Source organism: Nycticebus coucang, chromosome 7 (genome assembly GCF_027406575.1).
Source record: "Nycticebus coucang isolate mNycCou1 chromosome 7, mNycCou1.pri, whole genome shotgun sequence".
Lineage (NCBI taxonomy): Eukaryota > Metazoa > Chordata > Mammalia > Primates > Lorisidae > Nycticebus > Nycticebus coucang.
Window position 1 is genome coordinate 94,149,349 of NC_069786.1, and position 19,688 is coordinate 94,169,036.

The 19,688-nt window shown below is 39.6% G+C and overlaps 1 protein-coding gene across 4 annotated transcripts in view; it reads right to left on the bottom strand.

The window, feature by feature from the left end:
* ANKRD44 (ankyrin repeat domain 44) overlaps positions 1-19,688 on the bottom strand; it is a 359,761-nt gene that overhangs the window by 106,343 nt on the left and 233,730 nt on the right. For all 4 annotated transcript variants that reach the window (XM_053598403.1, XM_053598401.1, XM_053598400.1 and 1 more), the window contains exons 5-8: positions 18,558-18,758; positions 18,104-18,191; positions 15,621-15,763; positions 14,353-14,565 (exon numbers count right to left, since the gene is read on the bottom strand). In XM_053598403.1, the coding sequence (XP_053454378.1) occupies positions 14,353-14,565; positions 15,621-15,763; positions 18,104-18,191; positions 18,558-18,758 (645 nt within the window). The remainder of the gene's footprint in view (positions 1-14,352; positions 14,566-15,620; positions 15,764-18,103; positions 18,192-18,557; positions 18,759-19,688) is intronic.

Consider the following 19,688-nt stretch of genomic DNA (forward strand, 5'->3'; position numbering starts at 1 on the left):
TCCAAAAGAGAATCTCTTGGTTCACTTAACTCATTAGAACCACAAGATTAAGGCATGCAACTCATTAGCAAATTGCCATCTGAATGATCAACTGGAAACGTGAGCTGGATTACACATCGCTTTTCATTCACGATGTAAATTATGGAACTTCCTGACATAGTTTATAACAAAATATGGAATATATACAGAATCTATGTACTGGTCACCATTATATCAAATACTAAAGTCCTGCATTTAATCAAGGAACAGTCAAGTTTACAGAATTCCCTCTGAAAATAGGTCAAAAATAAAATATCACTGTTATTTTATACCAAAAGTATTCACAATAGAGAGAAAGTGTTTTTATTCAAATATTGTATCTCTATTATTTTTTCTAAGTTCCAGGAGAAACATTCATGTAAGAGGGTCCCCATTTCTAACACAGCGCACTAAAGTTTAAGAACCATTGCTTCAAACTATGGGCTAAAATAACTTACAAAACTATAAGATTTCAATGCAAGAATTTTATGATATCCTGTAATTTTATTTCTTAGAAAGAAGGAAAGAAGTTACACACAGTCTGTGCTGAGGAAAAATGTTAAGCAAAGCAGTATCTTCATTTTGACTGAAAAAAAATCATCTTAGTTAAAGGTTCTCAGCTAGATGGGGTAAAAAAAAATGATAGAATCGTTTCTCCAATTGGGGTCATAATCGTTTCTTCGTGTGATTATGACCCCAATTAGAAAAGATTGAGAAGGGAGGATGAAAGTAAGCGTGGAGCTTTCTTGAAAATAATATTTTTAGAGGAAAAAAGAGATGCAATCATGAGAGTACGAATACAGTACCATCACTGACCACAAGGCACCGGCAAAGAGAGCTCCTGAAAGTTATCTGATTCCAGAGCTTTGTCTTGACTGTCAGAACTGTAAACAGGTCTAAGGACTGAAAAATCTGGGAGCTACTTTGGAATAAGGATTTAAAACATACCTTTCCCATTAAAACTGATGGCAATCCAAGACTGTTAAGGACACAGAAGGCAGAAATCGCAGAGATGACATTAACTTGTCCCTAGGTGGTGCTATTTCTTTAAATTTTGCTCCAATATTTTTTCTTAAATTTAATATAAAACCATAAGTAATTATTATTTAATTAAATATATATAAAGCTATACATTTGTCACTGCTTAGAAAATATCATCATAAATATTTAGCAAAACACTTTTCAGTGCCTGCAAAAGGGCTTAAAGGAGTAACCACCAATTTGTTGGTAGCTATCCAAATTACAAGCTGAGAGCCAAAGTACGAGCAACCGGTTTCCACAGTGTGAAGTTTGCAAAGCTGGTCCCATTTTAGGGACAATAAACACATCACCCTTTTTCTCTGTCCCTGGTAAAGGGACAAATAAACAGAGATGACCAAAGTGAGGAAATAAAATGCAAAGGACAACTATTTGGTCAGTGGTAATGTTTCCTTCAGATTTATCCTTGCAAATCTTTGCCTGGGTTCATCTACTATTGAAGGCCATAGTTGATATGTATTTTTTTCTCACAGAGAAAAAAGAAAGCATTAGGAAAATCATGGCAGCCCTTTTGGGGAAGCTTTGTTCAAATGGTATGGGTGCAGAGGGAATTCATCTCAAGAGGTCACTGAAAACCAATGAAGCTCAAAAAGATACTTTTCAGTTAGCCTTTAAAGTTAGAACTCAGAACGAGTTCTAACTCAAAAAGTTAGAACTCAGAACGAGTTCTAACTCAGAAAGTTAGAACTCAGGTTGAGACTACGGAATCCTACTGAGTTCTATTATCTATCTGAGAAACTTTTCATGGTGGGGGGAGCTGGCTGCTGTTGCTATTAGAACTTCAGACAAAGATAAAGCATTCCTCACATTCTCAAAGCAGAAGATAGGTTTAATTCTTTCATTTATTCAAAGATTTCATAAAAATTTTTCTTAATTTCTTTTCTCCTTCCAATTTTCTGGGTACAGTTTCCTGTCAGATTTGGAGCTTTGAAAATCGTATTTTGAGAATTCATTTAATCAATCAAGAAGCCCTTCTACTGATTTAGGGAAGATCAAGCCCTAAGGCATAAAGGAAAACTAATGAGGATTAAGAATATTTTTATGACATATATTAGTATTCTTTCAGGGAAGAACTCAACATTGCCCAAAGAAGATTAATCCTTGAACTAAATGTTTCAATTTTCTTGACCACCATTCCCCTTAGAAATCTATTCATTCTTTTCTTCCGTTCTTAATGCCTTATTTCCTCATCTTCTAAAATCCCACAGACCTTCCCTAACTTACAGATGCTGTTACTCCACAGGATCTTGAGAGCATTAAGTTCTCTGTGGCATGGTGCCCCGTGGAGCCACATGGCTATCGCTGGAGGGTAATAAAGCCTCTATGGGATAACACTAAGGCCAGCCCAGGGTGGGGAAGAGTCAAATATAGTGAGAAACCCAATAAGGTTCCTGAACAATGGAAGAGTCATCTAAACATGGGCTTTACAGAGCCATATTTAGTCCAATTTGTTCTGTTTCTTTTCTTTCTTTCTTTCTTTTTTCTTTTTTTTTTTTTTTTGGTTGTTTGTTTTTATCATCATAAAGGCCAAAGATGGTACATGGTTGACTTACATGCCTCACTTGCTCTCCAAAGTCCCAAGGGCCATGTCCCTATATCCCTCTATCCCTATTAATACCTACTCTTGCCTATTTCAGTTTTTGCCTTCAACTTCTGCAATGCAATCCATTCTATAATTTGGTCTTGGTATGTAACAAAGGGAACTGGTCCATTTCAGCAGATGTGATGGACGTCAGCTCCAGTCTCTTAGGGCTAAATGATCCAAAGGCCCAGGGAAAGAAAAGAATTAAGACTACACATAGGCTAAATGTTAGTGACCAGGAGGTAGGTGACCTGGCAATGATAATTTCTGAGTCCACTTTCCTAAGTCATGTCCAGCAAGGCTATGGGTATACTGCCTTCTTTAATGCTTACTCTGAATGCTTACAAAAACAGCCTTGAGATGCTGTAGAAATTACAATGTGGTCTGTAATGGAGAAGAAAACTTATTTTATACTTTACCATGCTCTTCCTGTTTGAAAATAACAAGTGAACTTCAAATGGATTATTTTATAAAGTATCACATCTTCTTACTTTGTCACAATTAAACTGACATTACAAAGTCAAAGACAGGGACACTGTCGATCTAAGCAAAACGAGAGACTGCAAAATAAATGCAGAATACATGTCCCTTCTCCTTTTCCCTCCTCTTGTAACTGATCGTGAAGACATCACTTTTGGTGTCTTATGAGAATAGAGGAAAACAAAGTGAACAAATGGGTGGGTATTGGCTGCATTTCAATATGCTATTTCCCTCAACCTTTGGAAAATGTAAACAAATACAAATAGTCTCACAATCTACAAACACTTTCAAAAATCCAAGGAGCAATGTGCTACAGAGAGATAACGACTTCAATTAGAAAGCTACCTCCAGAGCCAGACAGGATGGCTCTACGGAAATGTTACATGATCCGTACATCCAGAGTGCATCTGGAATAACTAAAGAGGAATCAAAGAGAATTAGGAAATTAGAGGATGTAGACAGAGTAGATGAAGGGAGACCAAGGAAGAAGGCTAGATTTGATTCAAAATCCTATTTACACAGATTGCATAATACATAAGTTCAAATCTCGAAATGGTATTTCTTATATTCTATTTATGATTAGCAGTCCACAGGAAAAAATTAAATTTTATAATTAAGTAACTATGCTTTTTAGGTTCATTTCGTGGGAGAGAAGAGAACACTACATATATTAACATACCACAACAGCCGAAGTCCCTTATCCAACACCTGAGCTGACCACTAGTCAGCTAACTGGAGTCAGCAGACAGGTGTCCCAGAAAGCAGCCTTCTAGCCTCTGGTATTGGCATGCTGAGAGTGTCAGTGGCATGATTTACTAAGGTGATGACAAGCATTAGGCAACCTTGTGAATTAGGTAAGTAGATATCGGTAAACAGCGTTCCTTTATTTAACTTCAATAGTTTTCCTTCCTTTGAAGGATTCACAGATGTCCCTCAGATACCAGGATGGCAGACAGAGGTCCATAGTCCTAGACATGGATGGTTTGGCCAGCTGTGTGCTTCCTCCCCACTCACCATAACACTCTGTGACATCGACCTTATACAAAGACTCTCTCCCACCTTGGGTAACATTCCTTAGTCTCTTCAATGCCCCAAATATTTTCATCCTACCTCCATCTAGGGACCTTGGATGTACATCATTCACAATATCTGAACCTCTAAAACTCTCCTATTCTGCTTTTTCATTTCTGCCTGCTTTCCACCTTCAGAAGAATACTACACTCCCTTAATTTCCTTTTTGTCCTCTCTAATGCTTCTTTTTTCATTCCTTTCCTGGCTCTTCCTCCTGATTCTACAAGTAAAAGGCTACTAGATTTCTCCCCCCCCACTTCTTTACTGATCATCCTTTTCTCCAAGTTTCAACCCAAACCTTTATGTGAATGAAGCAACCTAAAATTTTCCTACTATTCTTTATCTTTCCTTCAAGCTGAAGTATCACATTTTCCACTGTTGGGTTTCTGAGACTGCTAATACCAAAAGCTCAAAATGAGCTCAAAAACTAAACTCATCAGTTTTACCTCCTAAGCCTATTCTTCCTCCTGACATCCCTCTAATAATATTAATAAGTAATATTCCATGAAGAGGATACGATTGTTCTCCTAATTTTATAGATAAACAAACTGAGAATCATGGAGAGGTGGAGAGGTGATTTATGATTATGTAAGTTATAAAAAGTCAAGGCTAGGATTGGAATCTACATAGTCTAGCCCCAGACTCGAACACCTAATTACTGTGCTATGATACCTCTTTTTGCCAGATTTTAATCCTTACTCTCAAATTCAACTCTGCAAGTCTTACAAATTTTCCCTCTGCAAAGCCTCTCCCTTCAGCTGGCTCTTCCTCCTCCCCTGTCCCTCACTCCCTCTTATCTAGACCGGTTTCATTAACTTCCAGGTATCCTCTAATTATCTCCTCTCTAGGTCCACTATATCTAGATTTTCTTTTATTCAAAATGAAAATAGTTTTTCCTTTCTTCTGAGTATAAAAATTACACATGCCCATTGGATCACAATCAGAAGATAAAAATATATAAAAAAGAAATTAAAAATCCAAATCATAATTTTGTCTTTCCATAGTAATAGGGAGAGACAAAATTATGGTTCTGGAGACTTGAATCAAATCTAGCTAGTATATTCATGGCTATATTTGAATCAATGCTTCAGAGATTTTTCTTTCTCTTTGCACATACACAGACAAATTACTTTTTAAAATTAAAAATGAGAGGTGGAGCAAGATGATGGACCAGAAGGATGTTCAGCTGAGGTCTCCCCAGAATGACTGGGGGAAAAAGAAAGAACCCAGCCACACATGGCATGTGGACATTACCCAGAGTTGTAGCTCAGGGAGCACAGAGAGGAAGCAATGAGCTGGAAAGCTAACAAATTAGGCAAGTGATCACAACCACTAGGATCATCTGGCCCCCCCCCAGAGGTCCAGGATGAGAGGAAGCCTTTCCAGAGTTTTAAGATGTTGGGGAAAACTGTGTGTTGAGTGGAAAGCTTAAAAGAGTAGGGGGCTTAAACAGTGTACAGCAACCAGATTTGAATGCCAGTTGGATTGGACCTGTTGTAGTTTTGGTGGCTGTTGAGGCAGCCATACTGAGAAGATCTTGGTGACCAGGGAGCTCTGTGGGAAAGTTGTGAGAAGGTCTTAGCAGGGGCCTAAAGCACAGCCATCTTAATCCACCTGCCAGGATCATAACTCCACTCTTGGACAGTCTGAGGGATTCCCCCACTCCATGGGAACTGGAGTAAGGGGGTACTGTGAGACTTGCCCCTGAAAGATTCTTGTGAGCTTTAAGACCCCAACCTGGCAGGGTCTGAATGCTGAGGAAACAATCAGGCAATCATTGAAGGCAACTAAGTTAGGAATAAGGACCACAGAAGTTGCTAGCTTTGTCCTCTGTCTCCCAAAACTTACACTGGTGACCCAGTGACATATTGCAACATATTGTAATTAAGAACAAGGACTCCTGTTTTTTGGCAATGAGAAAGAGTTTGGCTTTGCTAAGGCTGATGATACTTCAAGACCTAGCCTTTGGGCGGGGCACCATGGCTCATGCCTGTAATCCCAGCATTTGGGAGGCTTAGGTGGGTGGATTGCCTGAGCTCACAGGTTTGAGACTGGTCTGAGCCAGAGTGAGACCTTGTCTCTAAAAATAGCTGAGCATTGTGGTGGGTGCCTGTAGTCCCAGCTACTTGGGAGACTGAGGCAAGAGAGTTGCGTAAGCCCAGGAGTTTGAGGTTGCTATGAGCTATGATGCCATGGCACTCTACCAAGGGTGACAAAGTGAGACTCTGTCTCCAGGAAAAAAACAAAAGACCTAACCTCTGAGATAAGGTAATTTGAAGCAAAGGAGGCAGTGAGAAGGAAAAAGGAGGACAAGGAGTTGAGCAAGAAGAAAGAAGACATGAGGAGGAACCAAGAGAAAAATTCAGGCAACATGAAAGACCAAAACAGAGCAACTCCCCCAAGGGATCATGAGGCAGCTACTGCATAAGATTCCGCCTATAAAGAATTAATTGATTTGACAGAAAGGGAATTTAAAATATGAATGATAAAGACAATAAAAGGAATGGATGAGAAAATGGAAAGATGAAACCAAAAGTCACATGAGAGATATGTAAAATATATGAAGGATGGCTCGGCACCTGTAGCTCAAGTGGCTAGGGAGCCAGTCACACACACTGGAGCTGGCAGGTTCAAATCCAGCCAGGGCCCACCAAATAACAATGACAACTACAACCAAAAATTAGCCAGGCATTATGGAGAGTGCCTGTAGTCCCAGTTACTTGGGAGGTTGAGGCAAGAGAATTGCTTAACCCCAAGAGTTGGAGGTTGCTGTGAGCTGTGATGCCATGGCACTCTACCCAGGGTGACAGCTTGAGACTCTGTCTCAAAAAAAAAAAAAAAAAAGAAGAAGAAGAAGAAGAAGAATACGCAAAGGATATGGCAGAACTTGAGGAAATGAAGGAGACAATCATAGAATATAAAGATACAGCAGGGGTAAGCTGTTTCCACCACCCATCTACTGTTAAGCCTTGTGGTAACTTTGTAGAGCTTTTTGCATCTTTGAATAAATTCTGAATACTCTTAAAAAAAATATATGCAGCAGAAAGTATCAAAAATGGTTAGACTATGGAGAAGAAAGAACCTCAGAGCTACAGGATAAAGTTTTGTGTTAACCCAGGTAATTAAAGAGGCACAAAAGAAGAGAGAAAGCAGAACAGTCACTTAAAGAAGTACGAGACTCCATGAAGCATTCAAATATACAAGTAATAGGGATTCCGGGAGGGGAAGAAGATTGTCCCAAAGCAATGGAAGCCCCACTGGGGACTATCATAAGTGAAAACTTCCCAAGTTTTACTAAAGACCCACATACACTCCCTTGAGATGGATATAGAACCCCAGGTCATCTCAACTCAAACAGAGCTTCTCTAAGACACATTGTAATGAACCTGTACAAAGTCAAGATGAAAGAAAAAATTCTGCAAACAGCTAAGAGTAAGCACCAACTAACTTACAGAGACAGCCATTAGGATGACAACAGACTTTCTTTTCCCTTCCCCTTCCCCTTCCCCTTCCCTTCCCTTCCTTCCTTTCTTTCTTTCTTTCTTTTTTGAGACAGAGACCTACTCTGTCATTCTTGGTAGAGCACCATGGCATCATCGCTCACAGCACCCTCAAACTCCTGTGCTTAAGTGATTCTCTTGCCTCAGCCTCCAAAGTAGCTGGGACTACAGGTGCCCACCACAAAGCCCAGCTAATTTTAGAGACTGGGTCTCACTCTGACTATGGCTGATCTTGAATCTGTGAGTTCAGGCAATCCCAAGTGCTGGGATTCTCAGGCTTCAGCCTCCCAAGTTCTGGGATTATAGGTGTGAGCCACCATGCCCATCTTGACACCAGACTTTTCAACTGAAGCTTTTCAAGCCAGAAAAGCATGGTCATACACCTTCAACATTCTTAAACAAAACAATATTAAGCCCAGAATTCTGTGTCCTACTAAATTAAGCTTCAAAATTAATGGAGAAATCAAATCTTTTGTGGATATGCAAATACTGAGGAAATTCATCACAACAAGACCAGTTCTACAGGAAACACTTAGACCTATTCTCAACACTGACCATCATAATGGACCACCAGTAAAGTAAACACCCAGAAGCTAAAGGTCAAAATTTATCTTTCACAGTGGCTCAAAGGATAAAACTACACAATGGATTTTACAAAATAAGAAAAATAGAACTCGACCACACCTATCAATCCTCTCAATTAATGTCAATGTACTGAATTCACTAATGAAGGGGAACAGGCTGGATGATTGGATAAAAAAGCACAAGTCATCCATATGCTATCTCCAGGAGATACACCTAGCCTTGAAGGACAAATCAAGACTCAGAGTTAAGGGATGGAAAATAGTATTTCAAGCAAATGGAAATCAGAAGAAAGGAGGGGTTGCAATCTTATTTTCAAATACAAGCAGATTTAAAGCTACTAAAGTTAAGAAAGACAAAGATGGACACTTCATACTGGTCAAAGGAATAATACATCAAGAAGACATTTCAATTTAAATGTTTATGCACTCAACTGTAATGCTCCTACATTTATGACACAGACCTTGATGGATCTGAGCAATCTGATATCCCATAACACCATGATAATTGGGAACTTTAACACCCCTCTGACTGAAATGGATAGATCTTCTAAACAGAAACTAAACAAAGATACAAAGGACTTAAATGTAACCTTAGAACAAATGGGATTAATAGATATATACAGAACACACCATCCCAAAGCTAAAGAATATACATTTTTCTCATCAGCCCATGGTATGTACTCCAAAATTAATGCCATTATAGGATATAATCAAACCTCAACAAAATTAAAAGAACAGAAATTATACCTTGTTTCTTCTCGGACCACATGGCAATGAAGGTAGAACTCAACTCCAACAAAAACATTCATCCCCACACAAAGACATGGAAATTAAACAGCATTATGCTGAATGATAATTGGGTTCAGGAAGAGATAAAAGAGGAAATTATTAAATTCCTCAAACATAACAACAATGAAGACACAGTTAAAAAAAAAAAAAAGATACAAGTTACGCAAACCTGTGGGATATAGTAAAAGCAGTCCTAAGAAGGAAATTTATCACATCAGATGCCTACATTCAAAAAACAGAAAGAGAGAATATCAACAAACTAATGAACCATCTTATGGAATTGGAAAAAGAACAGTCTAATCCCAAACCCAGAAGAAAGGAAATAACCAAAATTAAATCAGAGATTAATGAAATTGAAAACAAAAGATTCATTCAGAAAATTAATGAAACAAAATTTGGTTTTTTGGAAAAAAAAAAAAAAGGAAATTGATAAACCTTTGGCCAGATTAATTAGAAACAGAAAAGTAAAATCTCTAATAATTTCAGGCTTAGCATCTGTAGCTCAGTGGCTAGGGTGCCAGCCACATACACCAGAGCTGGTGGGTTTGAATCCAGGCTGGGCCTGTCAAACAACAATGATAACTACAACACCCCCTCCCAAAAAATAGCCAGGTGTTGTGGCAGGTGCCCGTAGTTCCAGCTACTTGGGAGGCTAAGGCAAGAGAATAGCTTAAGCCCAAGAGTTTGAGGTTACTGTGAGCTGTGATGCCACAGCACTCTATCCAGGGTGACATAGTGAGACTCTGTCTCAAAAAAAAATCTCTAATAACTTCAATCAGAAATGATAAAGGGGAAATAACAACAGATGCCACAGAGATACAAGAGATAATTTCTGAGTACTACAAGAAACTCCATGCCTAGAAATTTGACAATGCGGAGGAAATGGATCAATACTTGGAATCATACCCTCTCCCAAGACTTAACCAAGAAGAAATAGATCTCTTGAACAGACAATTTCAAGAGCTGAGATCAAAGAAACAATAAAATTATCTCCCAACAAAAAATGCCCAGATGGCTTCACACAAGAACTCTATCAAACCTTCAAAGAAGAGCTTATACCCCTACTGCAGAAATTATTCCAAAAAAATTGAGAAGGAAGAAATCTCCCCCAACACATTCTATGAAGCAAACATCACCCTCATACCAAAACCAGGAAAAAAACCAACTAAAAAGAAGAACTTCAGACCAATTTCACTAATAAATATAGATACAAAAATTCTCAATAAAATCAGTAGATTATAGCTACACATTAAAAAAAATCATTCATTACCAAGTAGGTTTCTTCCCACAGATGCAAGGCTAGTTTAACATACTCAAGTCCATAAACATAATTCATCATGTGAACAGAAGCAAAAGCAAAGACCATATGATTCTTTCAACAGATGCAGAAAAAGCATTCAATAAAATTCAGCATACTTTTTAAATTAAAACACTTAAGAATATAGGCATAGGTGGCATGTTTCTTCATCTGACGGAAGCCATCTACAACAAACCCATAGCAAATATTATACTGAATGGAGTAAAATTGAAAGATTTTTTTGAAATAGACAAGGTCATCTTCTACCTCCACTACTATACAACATAGTGCTGGAAGTCCTAGCCAATACAATCAGGCAAAAGAAGAAAATAAAGGGCATCCAAATGGGGCAGAGGAGGTCAAACTTTTGCTCTTTGCTGATGATATGATCTTATACTTAGAGAACCCCAAAGGCTCAACTACAACACTTCTGGAAGTAATCAAAAAATACAGCAATGGGCTCAGTGCCTGTAGCTCGGCAGCTAGGGTACAGCCACATGCACCAGAGCTGGTGGGTTCGAACCCAGTCCAGGCCTGCCAAACAACAGTAACAACTATAATCAAAAAATAGCCAGGCTTTGTGGTGGGTGCCTATAGTCCCAGCTACTCAGGAGGCTAAGGCAAGAGACGAAGGTCACTATCAGCTGTGATGCCATGGCACTCTACTGAGGATGACATAATGAGACTGTCTCAAAAAAAAAAAACAAAACAGTAATGTCTCAGGATATAAAATCAATGTCCACAAATCAATAGCCTTTGTATATGCCAGAAATAGCCAAGATAAGAAGCTAATCAAGGACACAATTCCCTTCACAGTAGCTTAAAAAAAAAAAAAGAAAAGAAAAGAAAAGAAATACCTAGGAATATACCTAATAAAAGAGGTGAAAGACCTCTACAAAGAAAATTACGAAACCCTAAGGAAAAAAAATAGCAGAAGATATTAACAAATGGAAAAACATACCATGCCCATGGCTGGAAAGAATAAACATTGTCAAAATGTCTATATTTCCCAAAGCAATCTACAGATTCAATGCAATTCCCATTAAAATGCCAATATCATCCTTTCAAGATTTGGAAAAAAGAATTCTTTATTTTCTATGGAACCAGAAGAAACTCTGCATAGCCAAGGCAACTGTTAGATAGAAACATAGCCAGAGGTATCACCCTATCAGATGTTAGGCTTTACCATAGGTCATAGTGATCAAAACAGCATGGTATTGGCACAAAAATAGAGACATTGAGATTTGGAACTGAATAGAAAACCATGAGATGAAACTAACATCTAACAGCTACCTGATCTTTGGTAAACTAAACAAGAACATACACTGGGGGAAAGAATCTCTATTCAATAAATGGTGCTCGGAGAACTAGCTAACCACAGATTAGATAAAAAAAAAAAAATTGATTCAAGATGGATAAAAGATTTAAATCTAAAGCACGAAACAATAAAAGTCCTCAAAGAAAGTGTGGGAAAAACAAATGAAGATACTGGCCTGGGGAAAGATTTTTATGAAAAAGACTTCTGTGGCAATTGAAACAACAAGAAAAACAAACAAATGGGACTTAATTAAACTGAAAAGCTTTTGTACAACTATGGAAACAACAACCAAAAAAACAGACAACCTTCAGAATAGTAAAAGATTCACATTATGAATCAGACAAAAACTTGATAACTAGGAACTACAGAGAACTCAAATTAATCAACAAAAAAAGACCCAACAATCCCACAAATCACTGGGCAAGAGACATGAATAGAACCTTCTCTGAAGAAGACAGACAAAATGGCTAACAAACATATGAAAAAATGCTCATCGCCCCTAATCATCAGAGAAATGCAAATCAATACTACCCTGAAGTATCACCTAACCCCAATGAGAATGGTCCACATCACAAAGTCTCAAAGCTGCAGATGCTGGCATGAATGTGGAGAGAAGGGAACACTTTTACATTGCTGGGGGACTGCAAACCAATACAACCTTTTTGGAAGGAAGTGTGAAGAACCCTCAAAGAACTCAAACTAGACCTCCCATTTGATCCTTCAATCTCATTATTAGGCATCTACTCAAAAGAAAAAATCCTTTTATCATAAGGACCTTTGCACTATACTGCTTATCGCAGCTCTACAATCACCAAAATGTGGAAATAGCTTAAATGCCCACCAATCCAGGAATGAATTAACAGGCCATGGTATATGCATACAATGGAATACTATTCAGCCATTTAAAAAGATGGAGACTTTACATCTTTTGTATTAACCTGAATGGAGGTAGAACACATTCTTCTTAATAAAGCATCACAAGAATGGAGAAGCAAGAATCCAAGGTACTCAATTCTAATATGAAGGCAGTAGATGAGCTAATACAAGGTGGGGGTACGGGAATGAGAGAGCAGGGAGAGGGAAGGAGGGAGCGGGATGGGGGGTCATGGTGTATGGCACATCTCTTATACTGTAGTCAACACAAGAAATTGTTATTCTGAAAATTGTGGCCACTTTTAAAATTCATCACGATTTAAAATTATGAGAAAAAAACATTTAAAAATTTTTAGTAGTGCAGCCAGGCACGGTGGCTCACACCTGTAATCCTAGTACTCTAGGCCAAGGTGAGTGGATTGCTTGAGCTCACCATTCAAGATGAGCCTGAGCTAGAGTAAGACTCCATCTCTAAAAATAGCTGGGTGTTATGGCAGATGCCTGTAGTCCCAGCTACTTGGGAGGCTGAGGCAAGAGAATTGGTTGAGCCCAAGAGTTTGAGGTTGCGGTGAGCTATGATGCCATGGCGCTCTACTGAAGGTGACAAAGTAAGACTCTGTCTCAAAAAAAAAAAAAAAAATTAGTAGTGAATAGAGAAGGTCATTAAAATAGATTTATGAGATATTCTTGAAATCATACCTTGAAAATAATATTTTTCAAAATCAGAGACAAAATGCACTGAGACCTTCCATTGTGCTGGGAAGGAAGCTAATGGTGAATAAAAGGCCTCCTGGAGCAGGTTAGAATATTCTGCTACACTCTAAATCAATGGTTCTCAACCTGAGGGTCACAACCCATAGGAACTGTATTAAAGGACCGTGGCATTAGGAAGGTTGAGAACCACTGCTTTAAATGCATGACTCCTGGGTCATGAATGATGCATGCATAGGCTGCCTTGGTTGATAATCACAGCACCCTAAAGTTTACCCAGAGCTTTTCCCACAACTCTTGCCCCTTTCCTCATGCTGTTCTCTCTGTCTGAAATGCCCTCTTAGATTATCCCTGGCCCTCCTGTCTCATCTGATATCAATCTTTCAAGTCAGAGCTAAAAACCAGCCCTCATTTTTGATCTCTAAGCAAGAAACAAGTTGATACTTGCTTCTTATAATTTGCAATGCTTTATTACTCAATTGTTCCACTTCTCATGTTCTCTTTACCTTATGATCCTCTGAGTGCATGTGATTTCATTCATACTATGAATTCCTTGAGGGCAGAGATCATACCTCATCCTGGAGTACTCCTCCAGGACCATATAGTGGGGACTAGGTAGTCCTTATGCTGAATAAAGGAATGAACACTAGGACCAAGCCAATGCTACATCTTGAAGCCACTACTTGGGGTTTTCTTTAAGGAGATAATTGAGAACCTCCTTGAAGGGCCATGCTGGGGTTGGAAACAGGTATACAATCATTAATTAGGCCTTCCTTTAAATTCTCAGCAGCTCTACCTATCAGCTCAACATTCACCTCAGTGTTAAGCATCTAAACCAGTTCAACATCTTCAAGACTTGGTATTTGTCCTGCAACATTCACTAAGCTTCTGAGGACACGTGCCTGGAGCCTCAGCATGTCCAGCATGCCTGGCGAAACAACACAGCTGTGTGAGTCGAGATGCTCGGGGTTACAATTAACTTTAGTTAGTTGTAAAAAACATGATATAATTTACAGCAGTTGATTTTGCTCAATCAGAGGCTCAATGCAAATATAGTTAACACAGACAGAAACTAAGTAAGAGTGTCATACCTGAATGTTCACATCTGCCCCATTGTTTACTAACAATTCAAGACACAAAGCACCATGAGTGGAGGCAGCAGCAAAATGCAGAGGAGTGAACCCATTGTTGTTGGGCTGGTTTACGTTAGCACCGTAGTCAATCAGCTCATTAACTACAGCATCCTGTCCGTTGTAGCAGGCGATGTGAAGGGCCGTATTTCCATAGACGTTGATTTCATCAATCTGCAGAAGAGTCCAACACAAGGCAATTAAAATCACTGGAGCCAATTTACTCAATTTTCCACAAAGAGCCTAATGGCAGTGGCTAAAGAACAGAAACATCCATTCGTCAACATAATTATTCAGCTTTCTCTTGGCCGAGTGCAGTCACGCTGGAATGCTTTATGGCCCTGAGACAAAGATCAGCAAAAAGTGAATGTGACAAAAAGTGAATCGGAAAGGAAGACTCAGAGGTTTCAACCTGTGGAGAGGTGTTTTTGGCTAGGAAAGGAAAGGGGATAAAAGAAGAGAAGTGAATCAGGGGAGCAAGAAAAGAGCCCCAAACACTAAGGTTGGGCATAGTGAACATGTAGAGAGGGAAGGGGATGGCAGGGGAGGTGGCCATGGAGGCTGAACACCCACACTGGGCTCGGCACCCCCTCTGGGCTTTGCTCTGGACTCTGACACCTCACCAGGCCACATTCTAGCAGCAGAGAAGTGGCACCATCATGAGGTGTGTTTAGTCCATGGCTCCCTATTGCCTTCTGAGATCTGTCCTGGGTGCTGAGTGTCACCTCCCTGATCTCAGTACAGCAACGTGGTTTTCCTTTCCTCCAGGGGCAGGATGGTGTAGCCTCCCCACCAGTCCTCTTCTGCCAGCTGAAGGAGAATGGGGCAGACCGAGTTGTTCGGCTCAGAATGAGACACTACTGCTCTTTGTCCCTGCCATCTATTCATTCACTTCTGCTGTAAGCCAGAATGTGAAAGGCCAGATTCTGATGGTGGGATGAGGAACCCTAGTCAGGCTTTAAAAAACAGCTGCTTAATCTATATCACATAGAATATATGTGTCTATATAATGATCTATGTTGATACAGAAAATTAGCATGTTTCTGGTTTCCCACTACTTAGTCTATGCCCCCATGGCCCTTCATTAATTGCCCATGTAAACACAGACAGGAAGCTAGGAATAAGTTTTCCCCCCTCTTTGAATTAAGATGCAAATGTGATTTAATTTTAGAACAACAGAAAACCCACAAATACCCAGGCCCTGCAGTGATACATTCATCATAGCTCACCTCTACCCCCAGATTCAGGAGATGTTTGACAACATTGATCTGTCCATTGGAGGCTGCGGCATGCAGAGGGGTGTAACCCTTCTTATCCTTACACGTCACTTCCGCTCCATGGTTAATAAGCAATGCCACAACATCCAGGTGGCCTTTACAAACAAAGCAGCAGAAAACATCGTTAACTTTCATGGGACAATTTGACAATTCATTTCACCTAAATTATCACTATTAGCTTTTATTGTCACCAGTACTGGGCTGAGCTATTTATAAAAAGCTAGTTCATGGCAAATGTTAAATAAATATTTACTGAATATCATAAGGATAGGACATTATGTAAATGCTGTAGGAAGAAAAATATGATTCATATGTGAGGCTTCTCATCAAGGAGATCTCAGTGACACCTGTCACCATGTCAGTAATGACAAGATCCTGCCAAGATATTAGTACCAAAGCTTAAAAAAAAATGTGTTAAAATGAAAGAATCCTTTTGAAAACAATTGACAATCCTCACTGAAAATTCTAACAATGACAATTTGGTGTGGAAAAACTAATGAAAGGAAAGAAATCGATTGATCAGAATGATCCTGGATTATAATTAAATCATAAGTAATTGCTACTGTTGGATTATTTTTTGGCCCATAAAAATAGCAATTTCACATGGCTGAACTTAAAAGTATTCTTATGAATTAGTGGCTAAACTTCCAGTTTCAACTCCTGTTGACTTTTTTTCTAGAATATTCAATCTGTTCCACAACTCACTATAAATAGTCTGGTAAACATATTTGACCTTCAGCCCGTGACTGAAGACTGTTGATGCTTCAGGGTCATTGCTCTAAATAGGGCTGATCATTGAAGGGTAGAAGATGAGGACAGACTCTAAGACATAAAATAAGTGTGTGTGAGGGGATTTTGTCTTGTTTACTAAAATTTGACTCTTTTCTCCCTAAGACTTGTATAAAGAAAAAATATTTTCAATTACTGTGGTGCTGTCTCAAACTTTTTGTCCTTGTGTTGTCCTATTATACCCTGAAAAGAGTTCCTATTTATATCCCAATAACACACAAAATAATGACTTGACTTCTCTAAAGTCATTTACCCAAACATCATGACTGTATCTAGATCAGCAAAGAACCAACCTGAAAGCCCAGATCCTTTGCATCTCCTCTCACACCAGCTTAGTGTGTGTTCTGCAGCAACATCTATCTCCTGGCAAACAACCCTGCAAGCAACATGCAGATGTCTAATCTGCTTCAACCAACTTGAAAGTCCAGGTTGCCTTTTGATAAAAATGCTAATCCTTGTAAAATTTTAAGATGCCTGTTTTTTATGCCTAAGAATTCATCCTAAACCATCTCTGGCCACATAATTAATTTTATCCCTACCCCAACCTACTCTTCTTTTCTCCCTACAATTAAGGTTTAATTTAAAGTGATAATAAAAGGCCTGTATCCTTTTTTAAAAGGATTCATAAAGGCAAAACAGTGTCAAAAAGAAATCACAATCACCCACAATCACCAGTCCCCGAAGACAATCAATTACTACTTCAGTTTGTAATATTTTCCAGATTGGTTTTTATTATACAGGTTTTTTTTATGAAAATGAGGATATTATTCATAGTATTTTATAATCTGCTTTCACTTAACATATCACAGATATGTTATTAACATATTGCTATGTTAATAAATGCCCATGGAAATCACCCCTGTATTACTGCAGAGTGTTCCATCACGTAGCTCTTCCATAGTTCAACAATCCCCTGTAGATGGACATTGGGCTGTTTACTACTTGGTGCTGATAGAATTCTGTCTTCTTTTCTAATTGCAGGATGTTCTCCAAGTAGAAACACAAAGGGGATACTTCAGCTCCTCATTTCCCACACATCTACCATGGAGCGCATTTGTGCAACCAAAGTGAAATGGAAAGACAAAAATGTAACCTCTGCCTCCCTCTCCCCGGCCCGAGTGAGCAGGCAGAAAGGAGGACTGCGAGGCCCAGCCTGGTCATCGATGGAGTATCAGGATAATCCACAGCGACTCTGATCACCCCCACCTGTAAAACAGCCAGGTGTTTGTCTTTTCATCCTTCCTTTTGCTTTTTTTCAAAAATACGTATAAATAAAAAGACAAATGGACTTTGTGTCCTTGTTTTGCTAGCCCATCCTCTTTCTTTGTAAAACCTCTTATTTTGCTGCCTTGACAAAATAGGCACAATGTCTGCAAATTTCCAATCCAGATCAAAGCACCTTCATGACTCAGGCCATCATGATTCATTCCTCCTCTTCCTGTGCAGGATAAATAAATCTCTCACAAAGCAACTGCCCCACCAAAGCACTCCATACATGCCAGTAAAATGAACTGAATCTTCATTTAATTGGTTTCCAAGCTTAAAAAGAAGTGATGGTCCCTCCAGAGAAAACCTACATGGTCAATGAGGGACCCATGGCTTATTTCGATAAGATTATGTGAGCTTTCTATGCATAAAATCCTTACCCATATATGCTGCCCAGTGCAGAGCACGCCGGTCCTTCTTGTCAAAAGCATTAATGTTTGCTCCTTTGGCCAGGAGTAAATTGACCATCTGAAAGATAACCAACAACGGAATCAAACATACACCCTGTGATGGTGCGGGATCCTCACTGCCTGCAGGGATCTGAGCCAAATTCATAACAAATCCAAAGGCAGGTTAGAGATCTGTCGTTCTAACAGAGTAGGAAGATAATGTCACAGCAGACCCTGTGGCACGTGCATCATGAGAAAAGACTGAGTGTCAGCCTACTTTTTGAATGCATTATGGCTCTAAATTTAAGAATGGATATAGTTGCTGAAGGTTTGGTGTACAAATATCATCACGTTCTCTAAAAGTCTCAGCAATGAGATCAGGTTCCACTTGTAGCTAAGAGGGCCTGTAGGGAACATATCAATTCCCAGTGATGAGAACACTCACCTCCACGTGGCCATTCAGAGCTGCATGGTGCAAGGCTGTGCGCCCCCCTCGGTCGGAGACGTTGACGCTGCTCAGCAAGGGAATGATCACTTCTGCACATTTGACAGCTTTGTTGGCTGCTGCCACATGGAGGGGGGTCTGCCAGTTCTTGTCCCTTGCATTGACATCAGCTGAGTGCTTAATCAGCACCTGTACTGCTTCCTACAACAAAGGAAGAGTTTGCAGAGGTTACTGGCAGATGCTCTATCAGTACTTACTGGGGATAAGATGCTTCACTAACCCCTGGAATTACGGAGAGAAAAGAAAAATCCCATGCCTTCATAGGCTGGCTTAAGACAAGCTAAGTAATATGTGATGAAGACCAAATGAGTGGCACAGGTTAAGACAGAGACTTTACCTTTCTGTGCCAAGCCAAGAGCCCTGACACATCTCAAAAGTCAATACAGACTCTAAGTATAAGGTTTTCTTTTTCTTTTTTTTTTTTGAGACAGAGCCTCAAGCTGTTGCCCCGGGTAGAGTGCTATAGCATCACAGCTCACAGCAACCTCCAACTCCTGGGCTCAAGCGATTCTCCTGCCTCTGCCTCCCAAGTAGCTGGGACTACAGGTGCCCGCCACAACGCCCAGGCAATTTTTGGATGCAGCTGTCAGTGTTGTTTGGCAGGCCCGGCTGGATTCGAACCCGCCAGCTCAGGTGTATGTGGCTGGTGCCTTAGCTGCTTGAGCCACAGGCATCAAGCCAGTATAAGGTTTTCTTACAAGGTGTCAGGCATTCTTAGATGAAACAAGAGCAGCCATGTGCAAGTGTGCATACCAGGGTAAAATACCCACAGACCCTAAAAAATCAGGTATGGTTGAAGGTGTTTGTCAATAAGCTTCCAAACTTCTAAATCTAAAAGGCCTCAAAGCCCTTTATACATTCTTGGACCAATTTATAAATATTTGGTTCTCTCTGCCAACATCTCTTAGGCTTGTATGATCAGTAATGCCCAAGGGACATAGGATCTCAGTTACGGAAGCTGAGCATTTTTGAAGCTAAGCATTTTTTCCATCTTGTCCCAACCTTTCCATGTTATAACTGGTAACTTTTTTTGCCATTGTTGAGCACCTTCTACCAACATGATCAGCTCAC